Source organism: Plecotus auritus (genome assembly GCF_963455305.1).
Source record: "Plecotus auritus genome assembly, chromosome: 8".
NCBI lineage: Eukaryota > Metazoa > Chordata > Mammalia > Chiroptera > Vespertilionidae > Plecotus > Plecotus auritus.
This window is the reverse complement of record NC_137782.1, coordinates 60,029,715-60,055,573: the sequence shown is the minus strand read 5'-3', so window position 1 is coordinate 60,055,573 and position 25,859 is coordinate 60,029,715. Positions and strand designations below refer to the sequence as shown.

Here is a 25,859-nt window from a genome sequence, read left to right as displayed (position 1 = left end):
ATCATCCCAGTTTTCCTGGGCGTGTGTGGGGCACACAAAGGGAAGCAGTGGCCAACAAGTGGACTGGGACCACATTTGCATCCTTCAAGGCCAGGGGAGGAGCATGTAACTACTGATCAAAATCTGTAACAGATTGCAGCAGACGGCTGAATCCCAGCTGTCCCCAAACACCTCTTTTCTATGGAAGGAACGTTCAGGATATTTATTTCACTTAATCTTATTTTTGAAAGAGTCCCATTCAACAAGTGGATTGGGAAGAGTTTAAAGCTGTTTAAAACCCTTTAGAAGAGGACGGTCAGATACATTCGAATTATGGTACTAAAAACCATTTCTCACACTTGGGTTCTATAAATCAGTCCTCTAAAGAGAGATGGCATTTAAAAAAAAGTATTTTCTTATCTATTGGACTATCTCCTTTTTTTAAAAAAATATATTTTATTGATTTTTTACAGAGAGGAAGGGAGAGGGATAGAGAGTTAGAAACAGCGATGAGAGAGAAACATCGATCAGCTGCCTCCTGCACACCCCCTACTGGGGATGTGCCCGCAACCAAGGTACATGCCCTTGACCGGAATCGAACCCGGGACCCTTCAGTCCGCAGGCCGATGCTCTATCCACTGAGCCAAACAGGTTTCGGCTATCTCCTTTTTTTAAAAATAAACTTTTATTGATTTCTGAGAGAGGAAAGGTGAGGGAGAGAGATAGAAACATCAATGATGAGAGAGAATCACTGATTGGCCTTCCTCCTGCACGCCCCCTTCTGGGGATCAAGCTGGCAACCCGGACATGTGCCCTTGACCTGGGACCCTTCTGTCCACAGGCCAATGAGAAGCTACTGTATTTTTTAAAATGTGTTTTTAAAATTGATTTTAGAGACAGAAGAAGGAAGAAGAGAGAAACATCGATCAGTTGCCTCCCTGGGCATGTGGCCTGACCCAGAATCGAACCAGCAACCTTTCAGTGCACAGGATGACACTCAACCAACTGAGTCACACCAGCCAAGGCTAAAGAGCTAACACATTTAAACAGCCAGCATGAAATTATTCAGCCGTTGGCCATGCCTGGATTATCCTAGGAGCAAGAATTCCATTCTCTTCTATGAGAGTGATATATCCTGGCAGGCAGCAGCTTTTCACTCTCCATTAGTATTTACTGAGTAACCCTCTGGTGGAAGTGGAAGGCAATTAGACAAGATATGCCAAGGCCCTTAAATATGTTCATTCCAATAATTAAACTAAGGAAATAACTCAAAGTGTAGATAAAATTTATGCACTAAAATGTTCAGTGAAGATATAATAAGCAATCTAATTTCAAAAAATAATGAAATACTTATATCATGGCATAGCTATATGGTTAAATAACAGACAGCCATTAGAAATTTTTATGAGTTTAAAACTATGGAAATGAGATTGTGTTCTAATATTGTCAGAAAAGGAGATACAAAATTGTATATCCAGTATAATCAACTAAAGAAATTTAAAAATGATTTTAATATTACATATACACATATGTTTCAACACTATATTAACAGGGTTGTCCTTGGGTTATGGAATTATGAGTTTTTCTCCAACTACTTTATAATTCTAATTCTCTGTGCTTTCCAAATATTCAACTATGAGCATGTACTCTTTTGATAACCAGAATAAAAAAGTAAAAACTGGAAAAAATATGATAAAATATGGTTATCTCTAGGTAACAGGATAATAGGTAATCTTTATTCTTATACTTTTTTGAATTTCCTAAATTTGTTTCTGATCATACACAGGATAAGTGTTATTCTTTTAAAGCAATATCATATACACAGAAGCAACAGCATTTGTTTCAGCTCTAATTCGAAGCTTTTAAACAGTCTCACAAGGAGAAGAGAATTAAGCAACACTGAAGTAGACAAATGGACAATGAGCCTGCTGATTCATTGTTCCAACTGGCAATAGGTTCATTTCTCCTTTCTCATCAATTCTAAGCATGTCACCTCTAATCACCCATTCCTTCACTACCGTTATACACAAATATAACTGCTGTTTGCTTCAGAGGAGCTATATAGCAATGAAATCACATGGGACAATCAAAACCAAGAGAAATGGTACACTTTTAATTACATTTTCAGTTATTGAAAAAACATACACAAACACGTAGTTGATTAGTAAGGAAAAATTGGTTCAGACTGAAGTTGTGAGCTTAACTGATGATGCCAAGATAACTTCCTGAGATATCATCAAAGATTCCTTTAAGATTTTTGAGGCAAGACAGATCAGAAGAAGCCCACAGTTATGCTAATAGACAACACCAATGCCAAGGCTGAATGCCTTTCCATTTAGTGACAATGCCAGCTTTATAGATTTGTTCTGCTTTGTCTCTTAGGAACGTCCAATGGTTTCTGAGAAACCTTCAGGCAAATTAGGCACTCTAGACTTCCCACATCACAGTTCCCAACTCCTAGGCCTTCCTTCAATCAGCCTGTTGCTAGACTCCTAACCCAGCTGCCACCAGTCTCTAGAACATCACATAATCCTTTAACAAAGAGACAGATGAGAATGGTGGTAGGAGAGCATTCCTGAGTTCTGGACAGAGGAAAAGAGCCTATGTTTTTTTTTCTTTTTTAAAACCCAAAAGAGCTGTACATTAAAAAACCAGTGATGCTCTAACTGGTTTGGCTCAGTGGATAGAGCGTCGGCCTGGGGACTGAAGGGTCCCAGGTTCGATTCCGGTCAAGGGCATGTACCTTGGTTGCGAGCACATCCCCAGTGGGGAGTGTGCAGGAGGCAGCTGATGGATGTTTCTCTCTCATCGATGTTTCTAACTCTCTATCCCTCTCCCTTCCTCTCTGTAAAAAATCAATAAAATATATTAAAACACACACACACACACACAAAAAAACAACAACACAGTGACACACATTTGCCACCATTCTATTTATATCAGAAATGAATTAAAAGTTGTATTTCATAAGGCCAGAACATGTTACTAAAGCTTCACCCAAAATCAAGATCTTTTAAGCCTTAATATTAAAAAGTGATTTATATTTATATTTCTAAAACTCAATTCCATTTATATCTAAATATATGTATGCATTAAAAAATCCTAAAGGCTATATTCTAAAATATTAACACTGATGAAAAAACAAGTGATATTTATTTATTTACTTTTTGGTATTTTTAAAATCTATTTTGCAATGAGCTTGTAAGTTTTTATATTCTAATTTTCTCTTTTGGGGAGGGGATATCCAATTTGATGAAAATAAATGCTTCCACACTTTTTGGCAGGAGTTTACAAATACTATTTCTGGAATTCCTCACCTTGAATTTTACTGTCCCTCTCTCAAATGATTTCCTTCTAGGTAAATTATATCAAATATTAACAGCAATCAAGTTCAACAGGTTCAACCTAGGATCCAAACCATAGGTGAAATTAAAAACACTAAACCCAAACTTGACTGCTACCATTTAAAAAGTAATATGACTTCTTGTTTTTGAGTAAAGGAATATAACAAATGATTTCCTACCAGAACTAGGTTGATTACATTGTATATATAAAGCACCAAAGAGTCACACTAAGAGGTATCTGACACTAGGATTCAGAAATCTGTAACAACACAATGAGCACACTGCCCCTTACAAAGTGAGTCTCATGTATCCTGCCAAGGAACCGCAGCTTTTCATATAATTCAACTCCTTGTAACATCTCAGCTTTGGACACTTACAGGTGGAAAAGAACAAGAAATGGATTCAGGAAGAATGGGGTTTTTCAACCCCAACTTCACTCAATGGCAAGTTAAGAAACCTGATTCTCAATTTCCACATCTGTAAAACAGGGATAATAAAAACCACCTTGTGCCCAGCTCAACCACTGCGCCACACGACCCATGAACCAGGAGGTCATGGTTCCATGCCCAGGCAGGGCCCATGCCTGGGTTTTAGGCTCCATCCCCAGGAGGAGGCAACCAATCCATGTTTTTCTCTCATCATTGATGTTTCTATCTCTCTCTCCCCCTCTCCCTTCCTCTCATTGAAATAAAAACATATTAAAAAACACACACACACACACACACACCTTGTGATATTGTTCCAAGAACTAGAGATGACATGTTTAATATCTATAATAGTTACACCATAAATTATGATATAACTTGGTTTGCCTACGAGATAAATATTAGTCCTTCCTTTTGATGCTAATGCTATAGATTTCAATACAGTTAACATAAAATGAATATCTGAAAATAACTGTTTGCCTTTGGGTATATGGGTTGGTGAAATCCTGCAAGCAAGGAAGTTGGTTTCCCAACACCTTCCTTTACTCCCTAGTACCCTGTGAGTTTACTTCACGCTGCTTCTGACAGCCACTGCTCTGACATCATCCCCAAAACAGGAGCCGGGACGCATGGGCTTATAAGATTCCCATTTCCATGTACTCATTCCTTCCTCCCATTTCTTTCAGGGCCAGTCAATAGAGAAAGTAGATAGATCAAGAGTTGCTGGTTCATTTTTTTAATTTTTAAATTAGCAATAGAGCTACAGGGGAAAAAACTAACCAAACAAAAAAAAAAAAATAGACTAGGAAGAGAACAGTATCATTTAAGAAAATACTAATGAGTCAGGTTGAATTTTGTATTTCTAAATATAAAGCTAATAGAAACCTACATTTTCTATTAATAACACTTGTCTTTTTTTTTTTTTTAAGAAAAGATTTTGTCAGGTTTCCTCTTCAAACTACCCTTCCCCCACCTTTGCTGCAGTGAGGTGACAACCCTCCATTTGACACCTGTGACTGGGGTTTCCAGTATCATTTGAGGAAAGGAGATCTTAATCACACAGACACAGTAACCTACAACCATAAAAACAGACCCTGGCAGGCAAATTTTGAATATAACAGCAAATTATTTTAAAGTAATTTGATATAATAACTAAAAGAACATGAAGGAGCCGTGACTGCTATGAAGAGAGATCCACTTCTCCAGACCACCAGCACAGGGAGGGAAGCACTGCAGAGAACCGGTACACAGACCTCCTTGGTGCTTGTACAGTCCTTACCTGACAGTCAAAGTCCTGGAAGTTTCGTGTACCATTCTGTCAACAGAAGGCAGAAAACACAGTCAGTTTCCCCATGTGGCTTCCCCAAATGTGCAGCAAATTCAGTTCACAGTGAAAGCAGTGCATGTGTAGCGTACTTGTTGCCATAAACTAAAATGGTTCTTTCTCATAAAAAGTCTTCAGAGGCAGGGTAGGTTCCTAACATGTGTTAGTAAAAGGTGAGTTTTTAGAGGTGAGATTACACCTTGGTGGACTTCCTAAGAATCTATCCTATATAATAAAAGGGTAATATGCAAATTGACCCTAATGGCAGAATGACTGGTCGCCATGATGTGCACTGACCACTTGGGGATAGATCAGGGGTGGGCGAACTTTTTGACTCGAGGGCCACAAAGGGTTCTTAAACTGGACCGGAGGGCCAGAACAAAAGCATGGATGGAGTGTTTGTGTGAACTAATATAAATTCAAAGTAAAGGAGCGGAGGGGAGAGCAAGAGAACCGGATAGAACAGCCGGATCCGGCCCGCGGGCCGTAGTTTGCCCACGGCTGGGATAGATGCTCAATGCAGGAGCTTTCCCCTAGTGGTCAGTGCACTCCCACAGGGGGAGCTCCGCTCAGCCACAAGCCAGGCTGATAGCTATGAGCGCAGCGGCGGTGGCAGAAGCTTCTCCCACCTCCTCGGCAGCGCTTAGGATGTCTGACTGTGGCTTAGGCCCTGGGGAGTGGGCCTGAGCCGCAGTCGGACATCCCCCGAGGGGTCCCGGACTGAAGAGGGTGCAGGCTGGGCTGAGGGACCCCTCCGAGTGAACGAATTTTTGTGTGCTGGGCCTCTAGTCCTATAAAATAAAGAGGTAATATGCAAATTGACCCTCACGCCCTCATAAGATGGCTGCCTACGACCAGGCTGGCAGGGGGGTTAGTGAGGGATGACCAAACAACTAAACAAGCAGGCTGCGTGGGGTGACCAGGCCAGCAGGGGGGTTAGTGAGGGCTGACCAAATAACTAAACAGCAGGCTGTGTGGGGCGATCAGGCTGGCGGGGGGTGGGGGGGAGCAGTTAGGGGCAACCAGGCCAGTGGCAGGGGGTGCAGCTGGAGGCGATCAGGCCAGTGGGGGGGGGGATGCAGTCGGGGGCGACCAGCCCATTAGGGGGGGAAGTTAGGGGCGACCAGGCTGGCAGAGGAGGGCAGTTGGGGGTAACCAGGCTGGCAGGGGGGGCAGTAAGGGGTGACCAGGCCGTGGGGGGAGGGCAGTTAGGAGCAATCAGGCCGGCAGGGTGGGGGCAGTTGGGGGTGACCTGGTCGGCAGCAGGTGGCAGTTAGGCGTGATCAAACCGGCAGGGGGGGGGCAGTTAGGAGTGACCAGGCCAACACGTAGAGGCAGTTGGGGGCAACCTGGCCAGCAGCGGGTGGCAGTTAGGGGCGATCAGGCAGGCAGGCAGGTGAGCGATTAGGAGCCAGCGGTCCAGGATTGTGAGAGGGATGTCCGACCGGCAGTCGGACATCCCCCAAGGGGTCCCGGATTGGAGAGGGTGCAGGCTGAGCTGAGGGACCCCCGCCCCGTGCACAAATTTCATGCACCAGGCCTCTAGTGTGTGTGTGTGTGTGTGTGTGTGTGTGTGTGTGTGTGTGTGTGTGTGTGTAAAAGCTTAATATGCAAATAGACCGAGCTGCGGAACAACCGACAACCGGTCGCTATGACGTGTGCTGACTGCCAGGGGGCATGCACAGAACATGGCGGGCATTGGTAGCAGGCGGCAGAGTGTGGAACATGGTGGGTGTCGGCCGCGGAGGGATGGTAGAGCAGGTGAGCAGGGGAGCCAGAACAAGGTGGGGCACCAGTTGCTGTCATCTGGACAAACCTCTGGTGTTTACTGAAAATTCTTTGCTCCTGCATGCTGCAATCCTGCCCGGCATTCACACCTGCTGCTGGCACTGGCCCCACTCACACTTGCTGCCGGTGCTGAAGCCACTGCTCTCACTTGCTGCCGGTGCCAGGACCCGATCACTCGGCACTGTCAGCAGATGCAAGCGGCAGCTGCCGGCCCCATCGCCCCTCAGGGCTTCTCCACCTCCCTCTGCTCCTGAGGGGCAATCAGGGCAGCAGCCCCCACTCGTACCTGCTGCTGGCGCAGGTCCCAATTGCTCTGAGCCGTCAGCGGGTGTGAGTGGGGCTGGCGCCATCAGCACATGGGAACAGCAGCAGCGGGAGTGGGGCTGCGGGCAGACAGGAGATGGGGGCCATGGAGGGAGGGACCGGGAGGGGGCGTGGAGTATGGGCCAAGACCTGCCCCTGTGCCCACCGCAGCCTCACAGCCCACAGTTCCTTTCAAGGTACATGAATTCTTGCACTGGGCCCCTAGTATAAAAGAAAGCAGCCTGCTTTCCCAGTTAAGCTGATAACTTCTTGCCTCCCTATCTAAGAAGAGCAGTGAGAACTTGTAGGAAGAGGGTAAGACATGGATCAGAGTCTGAGAGCAAACTTATACTCCACAAAGGAGCACCTGGGAGGAGAGGAGTTCCTGAGAGGAACAAGGAAGGCAGTAGTGCCTAGAACCAGGAATTAAAGAAAGGATTAAGGAGAGAATAAAGATATAGATGGATTGGAAATGGAAGACTTGAAATTGAATGAGGAAGAAAGTGTCACTGGAGGGAAAGAAAAACAAAACAGGATTCCTAATCAATGACCTATCTGTTGCATTCCATACTGCTGATAGGAAAAAGGACACACCACTGAATCATTTAAAAAGCAGAACATAGTCAAAAGACTGAAGGGGAATTCACCAAGCTTCTAAAAAGAGATTATATCACAGTAAAGTTAGATTTAAAAAAAAAAGTCAATGGGAATGACTCAGAGGCATTTTTGTAGCATTTTAGATGCCAGAGTCCAAGAGTATGATGTAAGAGTATAAAAATGATAATGAATGATGTGTTTGGGAGGGGGGAAAAACCCTTCTAATTTGATTTTTCATAAAGTAAAGCCCCTCTCCTGAAAGAAACCTCTCTTTATTTAGAAACTATGTTATCATAAAATATATATTCTGCCTACAATGGTTTCTAGAAGGTGTGGAGCTGCTAATAAGCACCTTCCCAAAAGCTGTCCCTCCAGAGATCTAGACAGCTGGTCACTAAGTAGTCCCATCCCCCCTTCAAGGTCCTCTTAGCCCTGGCCAAAGTGGCTCAGTTGGTTGGGCATAGTCACATGCACTGGAAGGTTGCTGGTTCAATTCCCAGCCAATCGATGTTGCATTCTCACATCAATATTTCTCTCCCTACCTCCCTCTCCCTTCCTCTCTCTCTAAAAATCAATAAAAAAATCCTTTGCCCAGCTGGTTGAGCATTGACCCAGAAACCAAGAGGTTACTAGTTCGATTCACAGTGAGGGCACATGCCTGGGTTGTGGGCTTGATCCCCAGTAGAGGCAGTGCATGAGGCAGCTGATCAATGATGTTACTCTCTCATGGATGTTTCTATCTCTCTATCCTTCTCCCTTCCTAAAAAAATTTAACAAATATATTTTAAAAAAAAACAAATAAAATGGTCAATTAAAAAGAAGAAGAAGAAGAAGAAGAAGATTCTCTTAGAACCAGTTCTGTATCCCACTTCTAGCAGGACAAAACAGAGATGTTAAAAACACAGCCCAGAATGGTATAAAAAACCCCAAAGAAACAAAATGTCCTCTACTAGAGGAACTAGTAGATCTACAGCAGCACTATCTAATATGGTAGTCACTGGTGACATGTGGCAATTAAATTTAAATTTTACAGTTTCTCAGTCACATCTGCCACATTTCAAGTGCTCAGCAGACACACATGGCTAGTGGCAACTATATTATTCGGCAGCAAAGATTAAAAAAAATTTCCATGACTGCAGAAACTTCTGGACAGTACTGATCTAGATTCAGAAAGCTTTTGAAGGAATAAGGCTATGGATAAACAGACCTTAGTTCTCCAAAGGTGGCAGTAAAATCACAATAGATTACCAACCAGAGAGACTGCAGATGATACCGAGAACAGGAAAGGGTGATGGAGACAGCTCGTCTGAAGTATTATTCCTGGCATGAAACCAAGTTCACAAAATAAAGTCTGATGCAATCAGAGCTTGGAGAGACAACAAAAACATGGTGCAGATGGGATGGGTAGCATATTTCTAAGGAATGCTGCTATTGGTAAAAAGGATTATATTCCACGGCTCCCACTAGCCCCATAATATGCCTGAGAACTCCTTCAGAGAAATCATTGTGTTTAATTTCTTTTTTTTTAAATACATTTTTATTGATTTCAGGAGGAAGGGAGAGGGAGAGAGAGAAACATCAATGACTGGCTGCCTCCTGCATACCCAACACTGGGGATCGAGCCCACAACCCAGGCATGTACCCTGACCAGGAATAGAACCGTGACCTCCTGGTTCATAGGTCAACACTCAACCACTGAGCCACACTAGCTGGGCCATTTTGTTTAACTTCTAATTAACTATGAGAAGCAGAAAGAAGGGCCCTCTTATATACTAGGGTAGATGGTTTGAGCAGAATATAAATGACCAGACATTGAGCCTCTGATTCCTGATTCAACTTGCACCTTCCCCCAAATAAAGCACCAGTCATGAGGCATTCTGTGAAGCCCTGAAGCCTCTGAGATGAGCACAAAGGGAAATGCCAAAAATGGAAAGAGATAATTCTTTCTAGAAATCAAAGCGAGGTTCTCTTTATTGAATACGTAGCAAAAAACAACTACGTGTTCTTAATCCAATGTACACAGCTAGACTCCCAGAAGAAAAAGTACTAATAATTGAAAGAAGACTAATACTTGTTTTCTTGGCATTTTTTTTAAAGAGATGCCAGACCCTCTAGGAGAATGGCTTCAGGCTTCGTGAGTGATCATCTTAGAGAAAGGATATGACTGGGTTTGTTTGACAGTATTTAGCATCCAGAGTTTCTGAATGGAGGCCATTAGCTGGGCCCTACTCAATCTGTGGTCAAGTGAAGCAAGTGAAGACATATTATTCGAACTCGTTAAAAATTTAATAGTGGTCATTGGGTATATTCTGGAAGGATAAAGACTTCCCTGGGGCCCTTCCATGAGGACTTAATTGTCTCTGATATTTGAGGTACATGATTCTACTCTAACAAAACTTTTACAAGTTTCAAATTCTGTGTATTTTCTTTTTTATTTCTGTACATTTTAAAGATACCATTAATTCCATGTTCAAAGAGATTCTTGCACTAAGCAGACTTAAGTAGATGAAAGGGATTCAAGAAAAAAATTAAAATAATATAATAATTGGGGAAAAGAAAAAGATAAATTATTACTGAAAGTTGCAGTCAAGGTAGAAACCAGCTAAGAGGAGAGTTTCCTGGTAGAACCTCGTGCCAGGTGTAGAAGGTAAGTGAAGCAGCTCCTGAAGGTAAATTAAAAACAAATAATTCTCTCAAATACAAGCCTGGAGAATAAGCAAAACGCAACTAAGAATAGGTCAGTGAATAAAAAGAAGTATGAAAATAAAAGGGGGAGGGGAGAGAAAGTTTTAAAAAGTTAAAAAAACACACAAGTAATTGCTAGGGAGAAGAAGACAGATGTAGTTTCCCAACATGACATCTAGTCAAGAGGAATATATAGTTTCAAAAGACAGAAAGCAACAGATATAATGGGAAAGAAGACAAGATAGATAAGACCACAGAACCAACTACCAAGAGGAAGATTTGAGGTAAATCTGCCAGTTCTGTGAACTTGAAGGGGGCAAGATTGTGTCTGTTTCACCATTATATTCTCAGTCCTAGCACTTAGTAAATGCAATAAACTTCATTTTGCATAGATTATCAACATCCCAAAATAGACATACTCAATTTGAATAAAAATATGGAAAAGGAAGGATTATATGCAAATGATGTGCTAGGAATTAAAGTGGGGAAAGGGAGTTGTTTTAAAAGTAAAATTTTAGAAACAATTAAAAAAAAACGATTAGAGAATAAAATATGGCATTTCTATTAAAAGAGAAATCTGTTCAAGCTATAATTCAGAGACAAAAGTGAAAGTTCTACATATATGTGAGTATATGTGTTTATATGGCTGTATGTGTATATACATTTTGATTATCTATATTACTGGGCGGGGAGGGCTGTCCCTCAGCCCAGCCTGCACCCTCTCCAATCTGGGATCCCTCTCACAATCCAGGACTGCTGGCTCCCAACTGCTCGCCTGCCTGCCTTCCTGATTGCCCCTAACCGCTTCTGCCTGCCAGCCTGATCACCCCCTAACCACTCCACTGCCAGCCTGATTGATGCCTAACTGCCCTCCCCTGCCAGCCTGTTTGCCCCCAACTTCCCTCCTCTGTTGGTCTGGTCACCCCTAACTGCCCTCCCCTGCAGGCTTGATCGCCCCCAAATGCCCTCCCTTGCAGGCCTGGTCCCTCCCAACTGCCCTCCCCTGCTGGCCATCTTGTGGCAGCCATCTTGTGTCCACATGGGGGCAGGATCTTTGACCACATGGGGGCAGCCATCTTGTGTGTTGGAGTGATGGTCAATCTGCATATTACTCTTTTATTAGATAGGATAGAGGCCTGGTGCATGGGTGAGGGCCAGCTGGTTTGCCCTGAAGGGTGTCCCAGATCAGGGTGGGGGTTCCCTTGGGGCGTGGGGTGGCCTGGGTGAGGGGCCTGTGGTGGTTTGCAGGCCGGCCACGCTCCCCGGCGAACCAAGTGGAGGCCCTGGGATCTGAGATTTATTTATCTTCTATAATTGAAACTTTGTAGCCTGGAGTGGAGCCAAGCCTTCTGCTCGCTCCGTGGCGGCAGCCATTTCTGTTGGGATTTATGTATCTTCTATAATTGAAACTTTGTAGCCTTAAGCGGAGGCCTGGGCTGGCCAGAGTGTGCGGAAAGCTTGGCTTCCTCCATCGCCGGGGGCAACCCTAGCCTCCTGCTCTAGCTCCATGGCTGCCGTCATTTTTGTTGGAATTTATTTATCTTCTACCATTGAAACTTTGTAGCCTTAAGCGGAGGCCTGGGCCGGCCAGGGTGTGCGGAAAGCTTGGCTTCCTCCATCGTTGGAAAAACCCAAGCCTCCCTCCTGCTCTCTCCGTGGCCGCAGCCATCTTGGTTGGGGTTAATTTGCATACTTGCTCCTGATTGGCTAGTGGGCGTGGCTAATGGGCATGGCTTGTGGGTGTAGTGGATTGATGGTTAATTTGCATATTACTCTTTTATTAGATAGGATTACCTTAAAAAAATACTAATTAAAAAACTGAGACTTCCTAAAGAAACTTATAAAGAGGTCAGACACTTAGATAACCATCTGCAGACTGATGAAAAAGTACAATTTCAATAAAAACCCTGTGGGCACCAGGCTAAGTTGTGGTTAAGGCTTGGGCTCCTCCCACCAACTCCTTCTGACCTTGTAGCAGGCTGAGCACTGTCTACCACAGTGGCATCATTACTTTCTTGGGAACTCATTTCCTGCTCAAGTCCCATCTAGAGAATTTCTGACAAATGATGTGACAATCACCTCTTAGTTAGCATGTTAAGGGACACCCACCCTCTAGTGCACAGTAGATGTAGAACTTCCCGAATATTCTTTAATGAAAATGTCCATAAATTTTAAAAAAAATTTTTTAAAAAATATTGACACTAGCCCTTTGCCTGTTTCTACTGTTGGAAGGTTATAAAAAAAGCTAATCCCTGAGTTCTCTCTCCTACCCTCCTCTCCTCACATTTCTATTTCTGGTCTCTGGTAGAAGAGAAATCAAACTGTAATAGGGTCTACCTCAGTTCCTACTGTAACAACAACCAAAACAAAGTAAATAACTTGTTTCTGTTCTCCCAACCAAATATTTATACCCCTTCTTGTTATTTTCTCAGTTCTGCAGGGCCCCCCTACTGATTTTCTCAAGTTCAGCCGCTGGCTTTCATCAGACTCAGTAATATCTGAACCAACAGTAGGGAGAGGAGGGCAGGGAAAATGAAGCAAAACCCAGTCAGCTCTCCTGCTTGTTATAAGGTCTTTTGGGTGAGAAGTGGAGAGTACCAGCTACAAGAGGCAGCAGATCATGGGAAGACCTCTAGACCCCTGATTCAAGTTGAAATCAACAAATGTGGGATCTAGTCCTGGCTTTACCACAGTACTAGACACGAACGTTGGACATGTCATATAACCTCTCTGAGCCATATCTGTAAAACAAAGCTAAAAATACCTTTAACTACTTATTTTACGAGAAGTTACAAGATTTATTTGATATTTGTGAAAATGGTTAAATGCTATTTTTAAAAAAATCATTTCACATGGTTGTGCAATTTCTGCCCTCCCAAAGCAAAGTGCTAGTGGGTGCTTCTTTTCATCACTGGAGCCAAAACAAGCACAAAAAATTATCCACTTCTTCACAATTCTGAGCCGAGAAAAGCCTCACTTAACGCTATTTTGAGAATGCTTCCTCATAGTCATCTCAGGACAAATTTCTCCATATTAGATTGGGTCTAGACTTCCTTTAGCTCCCTGAAGCCAGGAGGAGTCTAGTGATGTCTTTGTATGAGAATATATCTATGAGGAGAATGGAGAGAAAGATGAACTGAAAGAGACAGGGCAAGCCACAGAGCTGATGCCAAAACACCTACAGAGTGAACATGGTGGAAAGGCCTCAGGTTTTGGAGTAAGAAAGATGTAAGTTTTAGTCCTGGCTCTGCCACTTACTGACTGGGCAAGCCACTCTTTCAGTCAGGTTTTCATCTGCTAAGTGAGGAATAATACTATCTACTTCAGAGGGATACTCTAATAATTAAAAGAGAGAAGGTATGTAAAGCATCTGGCACTAAAAGGTACTTATAGGTTAAAAAAAACAAAAAACTCCCCCCAAAACAAAAAACTCAAGACATCTATCTATACCTATTCAAACCTGAAGGCTTATCCTTTAATAGCAATGGCTCTCAACTGGGGAGAACTTTGCCCCTCAGGAGACATTTGACACTATCTGGAGACATTTCTGACTGTCACGACTGGGGAGGTGCTTCTGCCATCCAGTGAGTGGGTAGAGGCCAAGGATATACCCTACAATGCACAGAACAGTCTCCCACAATAAATAATTCTCCAGCCCAAAACAGTAGTAGTGTTAAGACTCTGCAGAAGGCATTCTTACTCAATCAGAGTAAGCCAGTTCACCTCTCTTAGCCTTAATTTCCTCACCAGCAACATGGGAATAGTTGATCTGTGTGTCCTACATCACCAAGCTATTGGCAGGATGAAATGAAATAATGGGTAAGCAGCATTATCATTATGCCGTTCACAGGGTATGCAAAAGCACCCACTTGCTCGGCAAAAGCAGAAGCATTGATATATTGTGGGGGTGGGGGAGGCGCTAACTGGGGTGGAATTCTTTGTTTGGGAATGCCCCCATCCAAAGAGGACCTCTTGCCAATCTACTTCTAAAAAGCTTCACTGGAGCAGGGGACTCTCATGCACAATGACTGGATAGGAGCACTTCTTAGGGAGAGAGAGAGCATGGGAAGTGGGTAGGAACGGCACAGGCATATCCAAGAGGAGCTAACAGATGTTAGGAAGTGAGGCATCTTGCTGTGTCCTCAAAAAGTAGCCATCTCTATCTCTCTCTCTCTTCCTCTTCTTAAAAGGCCACCAATCCTATTGAAAGAGGGCTATACTCTTTTGAACTCATGTAACCTTAATTACCTCCTTAAAGGCCTATCTTCAATAAAGCCAATGGGGGGGGGGGAGGTTTCAACATATGAATTTGGGTAAGAGGGGCACAATTCTGTCCACAGAACTTGGGCACACATCAGACACAGCCAAGGCATCATTGTGGCCTCAGAGAGGAGGATCCAGAAGTTAATTCAATGCTTTTCTATGGTAACAGTCACTTTTCCATATACTTTCTCTATGAGCTATCTAGTCAATCCTGCAACCCTTTTGTACAGGTGCCTCTTCAGGCATCCTGTGGACTTCCAGGGTTAGGAAAGGGTCCTCCTCTGATTTGTGTCCCAGTCCTCAAATATCTGAGACCCATTAGGTCATGGATTTCCTACATTGGCTAATCACTTTAGGCTCGGTTCTCAATTATGGGAGGTTTTTTTTTTCCTTTTCTTTTCTCTTAATCCTCACCTGAGGATATGTTTTTATTGATTTTTTTTTTTTAAGAGAGGAAGGGGAAGAGAGAGAAACATCGATCAGTTACCTCCAGTACGTACCCCAACTGGGGTTTGAACTTGAAACCTAGGTATGTGCCCTGACCAGGAATCAAACCTGAAACCTTTTGGTGTACAAGATGGCACTTCAACTAACTGAGCCACCAGGGCAGGGCAATGATGGGAGGTTTTTAAAAAGCTCAACCACACCGCAGAACAATTCAATCAGAACCTCTGGAGGTAGGGCCAACACATTGGTAATTTTTAAATCTCGCCAAGTAATTCCAAGAAGCAGGAACACTGATCACAGAGGTGTAGGTGTGTGTGTCCCATTCTCCTCCCCTCAGATTCCAATTTAGTTGGTGTAGAGTGGAACCCAGCAATCTGTATTTTTAAACAATTCCCCAGTTGATTCTGGTGATCAGCCAGATTTAGGATAGACTACGATCTTCCAGAAGCTAAACTGGCTACCTACCTGCCTTGTAACTCTTCATTTCTGTGGCTATGCATAAACTTTACAGAAGATTTTATTTCCTTCCTCCTCTTTGTGGCACATCATTTTGGGGATAGCCCTTCATATGCACCAAAAGACAGTACTTAAAGGAGGTTGTTTTTTTAAAAAAACATGAGGGGGAAGCAGCAGAATAAACCAAAGGTGGCTAAACTAAGTGTATAGTTTGTCAAGGGAAAGAGCAAAAAACCTGGTGAAAGATAAAGGAAGGAATGAAGTGGAGATGGAAATGATGTCACAGGAGAGAAAATGGAGCTGATAAGATTCAACAGCAAACTAATAAAATGCATAGTAAGTCATCAGCCATAGAAGTTGTAGGTGAAGGGCCTTCCTTTCAGCAAAAAAAAGGTAATAGGCAACAACGTCTTTTGGTGTACCCCTCATCCCAACCTCACCCATTTTACTCTCACTATTCATCAATACTTTCCTCAGGAAAGAATGCCATGTAGTCAGTCACACCAAGCTACAAGAGTATTTTAATAGGGGACAATGACAATAAACCAAAAGAGGGTTGAAAAAAAGGAATTTCAGGCACATTTACTGAATGGAGTGGGACTGGAGAGAGGATAAGCCTTTCTTAGCTTTTTGGTAACTTATATCACACTGGTCTTTAGTTTGTGTACTTCTCTAACACTAAAATAAAAATGAGGCATATTCCTGACATCCAGGCATCCCTGGATGAAAACCTCCACATTGGCAGAAGGGTCCCATCATATACTTGACAAACTGTAGGGAGAGTGTTGTAGCCTATGCACTTCACTGGCCGTGGATGTTAAGTTTTCCTTACAAAAGCTAAAACTCAAGCCCTAGGTGGTTTGGCTCAGTGGATATAGCATTGGCCTGCAGAATGAAGAGTTCTGGGTTCAATTCCGGTCAAGCCACATGTCCAGGTTGTGGGCTCGATCACCAGCAGAGGGCGTGCAAGAGGCAGCCCATCAATGATTCTCTCTCCCTTCTTCTTTCCTCTCTGAAATCAATAAAAATATATTAAAAAAAAAAAAAGAAATTGAAACTTAAGATACTTGTATTTTAAGTCAAAGCCCACTCTCATACTTTCTACTTAACTTTGCCTTATTATTTTTTCCCTTAATATCTCTATCTGAAAAGCAGGAAAATCTCAAGGATAACATGATTCAATTTGGCCAGTGGAAACAGAGTAGAAGGAAAGAAAAATGTGGAAAGGCACAAAAAAGATGGTTAAAAAATATATTTTAAAAAGTATTCCCTCCATAGAAAGTCAAGCTAACTATGTTTTGAGTTAGTTACTATTTAGATAACATAGAAATGAATTAATCGCAGAAGAATAGATATTTTAGTGAAAAGAATAGTCTCTAAATTTTAGTGAAAACAGAGCAGTCTTTACCTTATCATTTAGAAGTGGTTTGATCTCTGTGAGTTGAACATCCTGAAGTTCATCCATGAGGAAGATGAAAGTAGAGGATTCTCAAAAATAAATCAGTAACTCTGGAACAGAAGAGAAGGAAGTGAAGAAAAAGGCTTAAACTAGGAGGTGGGACCTGGTCAGGTAGTTCAGTTGGTTAGAGCTTCCTGCCGATACACACCAAAGTTGCAGGTTCTATCTCTGGTCAGGGCAGATACAAGTCAACCAATGAATGCATAAATAAGTGGAACAACAGATCTCTTGTGTGTTTTTTTCTTTCTTTTCCTTTCTCTCAATGAAAAATATTTCAACCAGGAGTTGGAAATATAATAGTCCCATTACTTCCATTCATTCAAATGTTAGAGGTTAGCATGAGTCATGCACTGCTCAGGGTGCTGAAGACACAGGAAACTAGATAGTATGGCAAACAGACTCAAAGTGGCGTCTATGATCTCTGCCTCCTGATACTCACATTCAACCCCTTTCTCCCCCGAGTGTGGGCAACACCCATCCATAACTTCTATCATTCCTTCCAAGGACCCAGAGAATGCCAAACATGAACACTCTTCAAACTATGGACCCCACATGCCAATCATAAGCATCCCAGACATTTGTGCCACTTAAAGAGCACAAGCCTGATGATAATTTAAGTTTCCTGTAGAACATGATTCTTTTCTCAGATCCCAGGCATCCTATAAACTTGATTAAGCTACTGAATGCTCAAAAGCTGAAAATTTTAGTTTGTTTTTAAACTGATTTTTTAAAAAGTGTTTTTATTGATTTCAGAGAGGGAGAGGGAGATAGAAACATTGGCTGCCTCCTGCATGCCCCCTACTGGGGATTAAGCCCATAACCTGGGCAATGTGCCACAACTGGGAATAGAACCAGTGACCTTCTGGTGCTTGGGACAATGCTCTACCAAATGAGCCACGGTGGCCGGACTTAGTTTGTTTTCTACCAGTTACATTTCAAAAGGAGGTGGAATGGCTTGAATCTTTTATCACAAATTTCAGCCAGCATCTACAATTCTCTCTTTTGCAGTGATGCTTTGACCCAGTTAACTCTAAAAACATTGGCCTACCTGCTATCTACTTGTGTGTTTATTAATCACACTATAAACTGTGGCTACTTTTCAATTGGACTTCACTGGTTACCAATAATTTAAAATGGCGATTTTACGCCCTAGCTCAGTGGTCGGCAAACTGCGGCTCGCGAGCCACATGCGACTCGCGAGCTGCGGTTTGCCACTCTGTTGACTAATGAGTTTGCCAACCACTGCCCTAGCTGGTTTGGCTCAGTGGATGGAGCGTCAGCCTGCAGACTGAAGGGTCCCAGGTTTCATTCCGGCCAAGAGCACATACCCGGGTTGTGGGCTCGATCCCCAGTAGGGGGGTTGGGGGAGGCAGCTGATGGGTGGTTCTCTCTCATCATTGATGTTTCTCTCTCTCTATCCCTCTCCCTTCCTCTCTGAAATCAATAAAGAAATATATTTTTTAAATGGCGATTTTAAAGTTCTTTTTCCTATTATAAAAGCAATACTATATATGCTCACTTTAGAAAATGTGGAAACCACAGAATAATGAAAAGATATTTTACTTAGTCCTTCCATCTAAAGACAACTACTGTTAAGATTTCATCTATTTCCATTTGTTCTTTTTTCCCATGTAAAATGGTGATTTCCTGAAAATGTTTTTCCAACCCACCTGCTTTATTCCCTACTTTAACTCACTCACTTGCAAGCAGGATACTTCAAAATGTTGATAACTCAAATGTGACTCTATAGAAGGCCTGTCCAAGAACCTTGGGAACAGAGGGAAAGCCTGAGCTGCCCTCAGGTCCAAAGTGACTGGCATTCACTGTGTTCCCATCCAATTTATAGATTAAAAAAAAAAGTGATGATGTGATGTTTGGGCCAGGACAAACACTTAAATAAAGGCACAAATTAAATAAGAAGGCTGTCCCTATCAGCTGGGTCCAGTGCAGACTTAATGCAGGACAGGAAGCTGCTAGAGTGTGACTTAGGAATTGGCAATAAGACAATAGATGTTCACCTTCCACATTAAAGGGGACCTAAGGCATTCTTCTAGAGACTCAATTTTTGCTTAGTTCTCATTGTTCTGAGCCCTTGCCAATGAACAGCTTTTTAACACCTATGAGAAAACTAAGACCACATGGTGGAAAATTCCATCTCCAGATCTCCCAGCAACACAGACTGGCTTCCTCCTGGGGAATCTGAAGACTGAGGTTCCCTTTGCACAAATGATATGACTGCCAGATCCATCCTGGAACTAAGGGATATTTTTAAAAAGCTAGTAGAAATTTTATAAATTCAGTAAATAACAAAATGTTAACCCTCTTTCCCAGCTTTATGAGGTAAAGGGAAGTCTGAAAAGTAAAAGCCAGCCATCCTTGAACTGAAGAAGTAAGCCTGATACCAAATAGCTAGGGGGGGGAAAAGGGGGCGGGGACTATAACCTAAGCACCTTATGTTTAATCCTCATCACAGTCTTCTTGGGTAGATATCTTCATTTCTTAAAGCTGAGAAACTTAGGCTTAGAGAGAAGTTAAGTGACTTTTCCAATATCCCACATCTAAGTAACAAGGCAAGGATTTAAAAGCCTTTGCTTTTCCCACCATAATGTCAACACCAGGCTCTATCTACTGGCTGTAGAACCCTGGGCAAGTTTCTTCCCCTCTAGTCACAGGGGCACCACCTCCTGGAAGTAAAGGTAATAGAAGCCCAGAGCAATTCTGTAACTCAGATGCCTTAGAATGAAGGTTTGAGTCATCACACCAGCAAAAAAGCCCTCAATATCTCAGCAGTTAGCTGAGGATTAGGAGAACGAGTAGGGAAAGAGAGACAAAATTCCAGCTATTACTTGGTAACCAGTTTTAGAAACAATGGTTATTTCTTGCTTGTTGTTAGAACAGTGAGCCTCAAACAGACAATCACCTGGATATCTTGTTCAGGATCTTAGGCATAATCAAGCTTTGAGTAATGACAGTCCAATAAGTAACCTCATCATATGAGGAGTGAAGATCATTTGAGTTGAAGAGATGAAGAACAGAAAGGCTAGATTATTAGCACCCATCAATCCCTAATAGAGATGAGGAGAATGGGACAGAGAAAGACTATTAATTTAATTTTATCCTGCCTTCTAAAAACGATTTCAGATGGGAATTCAAAAAGATTCAACAGCCGTCCCCACCTCCCCCCTCCCCCCAAAAAAGAAAAGATTCAACAGACCAGACTAATTAGAAGGGAAATGTACTGGAGAAAGATAGAGTTTAGTACTTTAGTACAGAAATCTAGTTGATGGGAAGTGGAGGAAGTCAATGGGGGAGAAAAGGGAAACATCTTTAATACTTTCAACAATAAAGATATGTTGAAACAAAAGAAAGAAATCTAGCTGGCAGGTGAAAAGAGCCTGACCCCGTTATTCAAATCACAGATAGAAAGAAAGGAAATCGGGGGTATAAAATTGATAAAAACATTGTGAGGTCAGAGAAGTCAGATTTTGCCAAGGTTTTGTAGGGGTTCAGAACAAGCCACCCCAAGATGTGCGTAAGTAGTACATGGATTATTTCAAGCTCCCCTGCCCCCAACTATCTAGGAGCCTGGCCCACATTAAGAGTTATCACAAAAAAATAAATAAATAAATAAATAAAGCCTGACCAGTGTGGTTGAACGTCGATGCATGAACCAAGAGGTCACCAGTTCGATTCCTGGTCAGGGCACATGCCAGGGTTGGGGCACAGAGTGGAGTGAGATTTAGTGAGGAAAATCTGAGTAGGTGCTAAAGGAGAGCAGAGCTTGCCAGCCCAAAATATGCCTCTTTGGAATATTGATTATTTCAGGCTGATTAATTTTAAGAAACAGCAGACAAGGGAAAAGCTCTGAAAACCAAGTAGAAGGACAGTGTAAAAGGACATCTACATCTGTAGAAGGGTACTTCCATCTGTAGAAGTGTTTTCCTCACTATACCAGGCCTGCGTTTACTGACAATGATGAAGACATGGACTTAACTCTACACAACAATCTTATTCTTATTTATTGTGCTTTGCCGGGTAATTTCCCAGAAGTGACTCTCCCCCCCCAATACCTGTTGTCTTTAGCTGAAGGTGGTATTTAAGGTGACGGCTGACATTTTGGAGAGTTACTCATTAGTTTTCCTGGATCTCTCCCATGTATACAGGAGATGTTCATTTTATTAAACTTTGTTTTTCTCCTGTTAATCTGTCTTGTGTCAATTTGATTATTAGGCCAGCCAGAAGGGTAGAAGGAAAATTATTTTTCCTCCCCTACAGCACTCACCAAACCAGAGACGTGCAGGAGCTATAGGCCTTGGGTTCTTCGGGAAGACAACTCAGTGACAGAAAAGAAAGCAGAACCAATAAGCAACAAAGAAAAAATGCTCAAGAGATGCAAGAGGTAATGCCGAAATACAAAGTCAAAGAAGTGAAGGGAGAAGAGAAGTTCACATGAAAGGGGAGAAAACTGTCAAATACTGGAGGAAAGGAGGCGGGGGGGAAGGAAGACGAAGGAGACATTATCTTTGACAGTGGAAGTCAATAGTATTAAAACCTAGGAAAAATGAGGTTCAGTTCTCCATGCTAAAAAGAAAAAAAAAAAAAAAAGCCCATGACTATTACCTTTTAGAAATACAGAAACTGACATTTCTGAATTGAAATGTAAGCAAAAATGTTCTTAGGATGGTCTGAAACTTAGCACTTGAGAGGACCTTTAAAGATCAAAACTACTGAGTTTTAATTTTTGCACCAAAACTCTGAAATAGAGAACAGAAAAACATGTAGGGGCACTGGTTGAAGTGATGAGACAGCTAGGGCTCTGTAGAACACAGTTTAAACAAAGTCCAACAATATATTTGTGGACAAAAAGGGGCCACATGCTAGCTACCCTGATAAGCTCTGGGAAGGCCTGCGTGGCAGCCTTGCAAACTCACAAAGACCTAAAGTAACCACAAAGTATGGTATGAAATTAAAACTTTTAAAATTAAAAAGTAGTCTAAGGTGGGTAGTTCTGTCCTAGGCCTGTATCAACTTTGATCTTAATTGAGCCTATTGTCTTTTTGCGTCTAAGATAACATACCTTTGGTATGTCGGAGTAACTTCCCTTTTTCCGGACCCCTCGGGGCACAACCAATGCACCAGGGGGGAGACCACAAATCCCCTCACTGTTATTGTGTAACTATCCTGTACCCACCTATGTAAAAGAAGCATGTGTCTATCATTTTACTTTTTATTTTTTTAATAAATTTTTATTGATTTCAGAGAGGAAGGGAGAGGGAGAGATAGAAACATCAATGATGAGAGAGAATCACTGATGGGCTGCTTCCTGCACGCCCCCTACTGGGGATCAAACCCGAAACCTGGGCATGTGCCCCTGGCCAGAATCGAACCTGGGACCCTTTAGTCCGTAGGCCGACGCTCTATCCACTGAGCAAAACCGGCTATCATTTTAAAATATATATATATCTTTATTGATTTCAGAGAGGAAGGGAGATATAGAAACATCAATGATAAGAATCATCAATTGGCTGCTTCCAGCACACCCTCTACAGGGGATCTAGCCAGCAACCTGGGCCCTGACTAGGAATCAAACCGGTGACCTCCTAGTTCAATGGTTGTCAACCTTTCGGACCTCACAAACCACCAGTGGTCCATGGACCACCTGTTGGTGACCGCTGTCCTAGTTCACAGGTCAATGCTCAACCACTGATCCATGCCAGCTGGGCTATCATTTTACTTCTTATCCAATCCACCTCCCCGCTTTGCTTTCTCCCACTTCCCTAATCTATCACCAATGGATTTCATGTAACCCACTTACGTCTCCTTTTTTTTTTTTTTTCCTTTTTTCAATTCCTTTATTAAGGTGTTACATATGTGTCCTTTTTCCCCCATTGCCCCCCCCCCCCCACTCCCCCCACTCATGCCCTCATCCCGCTGTTGTCTGTGTCCATTGGTTAGGCCCATATGCATGCATACAAGTCCTTTGGTTGATCTCTCCCCCTTACCCCACCCTCCCCTACCTTCCCTCCGAGGTTTGATCGTCTGATTGATGTTTCTCTGTCTCTGGAACTGTTTTTGTTCATCAGTTTATGTTGTTCATTATACGTCTCCTCTTTTGATTGTAATGTATAAAACAAGGTGAAAAACTGCCATTCTCCGGAGCATTATCACAATACTTTGAGATTCTGCTTCCAGGCAACTGTCAACAGTTTGGCTCAAATAAACTCACAAAAATTCTTTACAGCAAGCATGTCAAACTCTCGGCTGGTGGGTCACATGCCTCAAACAAGTTTGATATGCTTGCTTTACAGGTTTGAATGTTTCTTACGTTAACATATTTCTGCCCTGGCCAGTTTGGCTCAGTGGATAGAGCATTGGCCTGTGGACTAAAGGGTCCTGGGTTCGATTCCGGTCAAGGGCATGTACCTTGGTTGCGGGCTTGGTCCCCAGTGCGGGGCTTGCAGGAGGCAGCTGATCGATGATCCTCTCTCATCACTGATGCTTCTATCTCTCTGTCCCTCTCCCTTCCTTTCTGAAATCAATAAAAAAATATATATATTAAAAAACACACACACATATTTCTGAGTTCAACCTTTGCCCATGCAGAAAAAAATGGGTGCCCAGATTCTTCCAGTCAAGGAAAGAGCTCTTAAGCACATCAGATGTGGACTCCAGACCCAGGAGGGCCCCTACCTAGCTGAGTGGCACTGGGAAAAGCATTTTTCCTTTCTAGACCTCAATTCCTCCACCTGTCAAGGGAAGAGGTTGGGCAGGATGACCTTTTGGCCCCTGACAGGGCTGACATTCTGTGACCTAGAAGCTCCCTGTAAATGTAGTGTTTTGATTTTACATTCTCCCCCAGGGTAAGAGTTCCCCGGTCCCCTACCTCATTTGATTCCGTACTGCAATCCTAAGAGGTCACTCAGTTATCAACCTGATTAGGTTCAAAGACGAGCTGAAGGTCACTTGCAAATCAGTGGGAAGTTGCACATGGTCTGACCCCAGGGATATGAGGGTGTCAGGCTTTATCTCACTCTGCACTGTGTCCATTTAGTCAGAGAAAGCTCACTGAGATTTCCCATGCTTAAAAACACTGCTTTGTTACTGAAAAAAGGCAATAAGGGACTATATATACTATTGGCTTTCTAAACTACAAGCTGTCTTGTTATGTAGCTTTCCCCGGACGAAGGTAATTTGTGTGGTCTTCATCAGGCTTTGCCAGGATGTACTTGATGCCAGGCCACTCGTTTGTATTCTAGAGGCAAAGTCAATCACTTTTGGTTTTGGCAAGAATGCAGAGAGAAAACCAAAACAGGATGAAGGCTGTAAACAAAGAGGCATACTGAGAAAATGAGCTGGACAGGGCCAGCTGAAGCTGGTGCTGAAATAGTTATGGCTGAAAAGCTGCAGGAAGAGGCCAGGGAACTGACAGAGAAGGTAGACAGTGGTGCTCCTACAGCAAGCTGACGCACATCCTCTCTTTTTACCTATAAACCAGTGGCCAAATGAGTAATTAGTATAGCACTTTACAATTTACAAAGCACCTTTACACCTGACCTCTCATTGGATGATCACGAAGGTACTGTGAGGGAAAACACGGGGCACTGGCATCTGTTGCAGCGATAGGGAAACTGAGGCTTAAAGAGGTTGAAACGGAGTGACCGAAACAATGTAACTAATAAATGCAACAGCTGGGACTGACACCAAATTTTCTCCTGATCCCAATGCTTTCTCTATGTCCTGTATCATACTGCCTCCCAGGTTATCACAGATTAAAAGACTTGGGGGTAAAAAGGAGAGACATTCAGCAGATTGCCTCACTGCACTGCACCCACCCCACACTGAGGACCTCTTTATCTCTGGTCCTAAATTACACTGAGTGGTTAAGATCAGGCCACAGGCTCGAGGATTAAACCCTAATATGAAATTAATAACAAGAAAGCCAAGATTTGGGACTGGAGTTTGCCTTCACCCATTAATTCAATTAAATAGGGGAGATTAAGTTTATAAACAAACCACTACAGTTCCAAGCAAACTCGAAGGCAGTTTCTCAGCCTCGGCAGCAGTGACATTTTGGACCAGATGTTTTGTTGTAGGGGAGTGTCATGTACATAGAATGTTTAGGAACATCCCGGCCTCTACCCACTGAATGACAGTATCACCTGCCTCCAACAATTGTGACAACCCAACATTTCTCCAGATATTACCAAATGTCCTCTGGGGGGCAAAGCTGAGGCTGAGTTGAGAATCACTGCTCTAAGGATTATGGAGGTTTAGGGCAAAAGTCAGTTAATACAGTTGTAGATGCAGAGAAAAAGATTCATGGAGGAGGTAACATGTGAACTGGACCTTGAAGAATAGATAAAGTCCTGGTCCAGTGTCTAAATTGTTTGGAGCATTTTCCCGTAGACCAAGGAGTTTGCGGGTTCGACTCCTGATCAGGACATACCTAGGATGATTCCCAGTCAGGGCCAGTAAGGGAGGTAACCCATAGATGTTTGGATGTTTCTCTCTCTCTCTCCCTTCCTCCCCCCACCCCCGTCTCCCCACCATAAACTCCCACCCCATATCCTCGGGTGAGCATTAAAAATAAAAAAGTGTAGATAAAATTCCTGTAGGTGGGGAGGGTAAGACTACGAAGGAATTCTAGAAAGGGAGGGTAACTTAAACACAAGGAGATGAGAAAGTACAGGTCTGCTAGAAAATGATCCAGTTTGATCAGAAGAGCAGAAGGTTGGAAATAGGAGATAAGGCTAAAAATGCCCATTGAAGTCAGGTCAGAGAAAATTATT

At 42.8% G+C, this 25,859-nt stretch overlaps 1 protein-coding gene across 4 annotated transcripts in view; it reads right to left on the bottom strand.

The window, feature by feature from the left end:
* The window catches only part of NDRG3 (NDRG family member 3), an 82,421-nt gene that overhangs the window by 46,462 nt on the left and 10,100 nt on the right, over window positions 1–25,859 (bottom strand). For 2 of the 4 annotated variants that reach the window (XM_080686239.1, XM_080686241.1), the window contains exons 1-3: window positions 23,494–23,599; window positions 17,020–17,120; window positions 5,028–5,063 (exon numbers count right to left, since the gene is read on the bottom strand). In XM_080686239.1, the coding sequence (XP_080542365.1) occupies window positions 5,028–5,063; window positions 17,020–17,076 (93 nt within the window). In that variant the 5' untranslated portion in view covers window positions 17,077–17,120; window positions 23,494–23,599. Of the gene's footprint in view, window positions 1–5,027; window positions 5,064–17,019; window positions 17,121–23,493; window positions 23,600–25,859 lie in introns of those variants that run through there. The other 2 variants (XM_080686240.1, XM_080686238.1) reach the window with 1 other exon arrangement.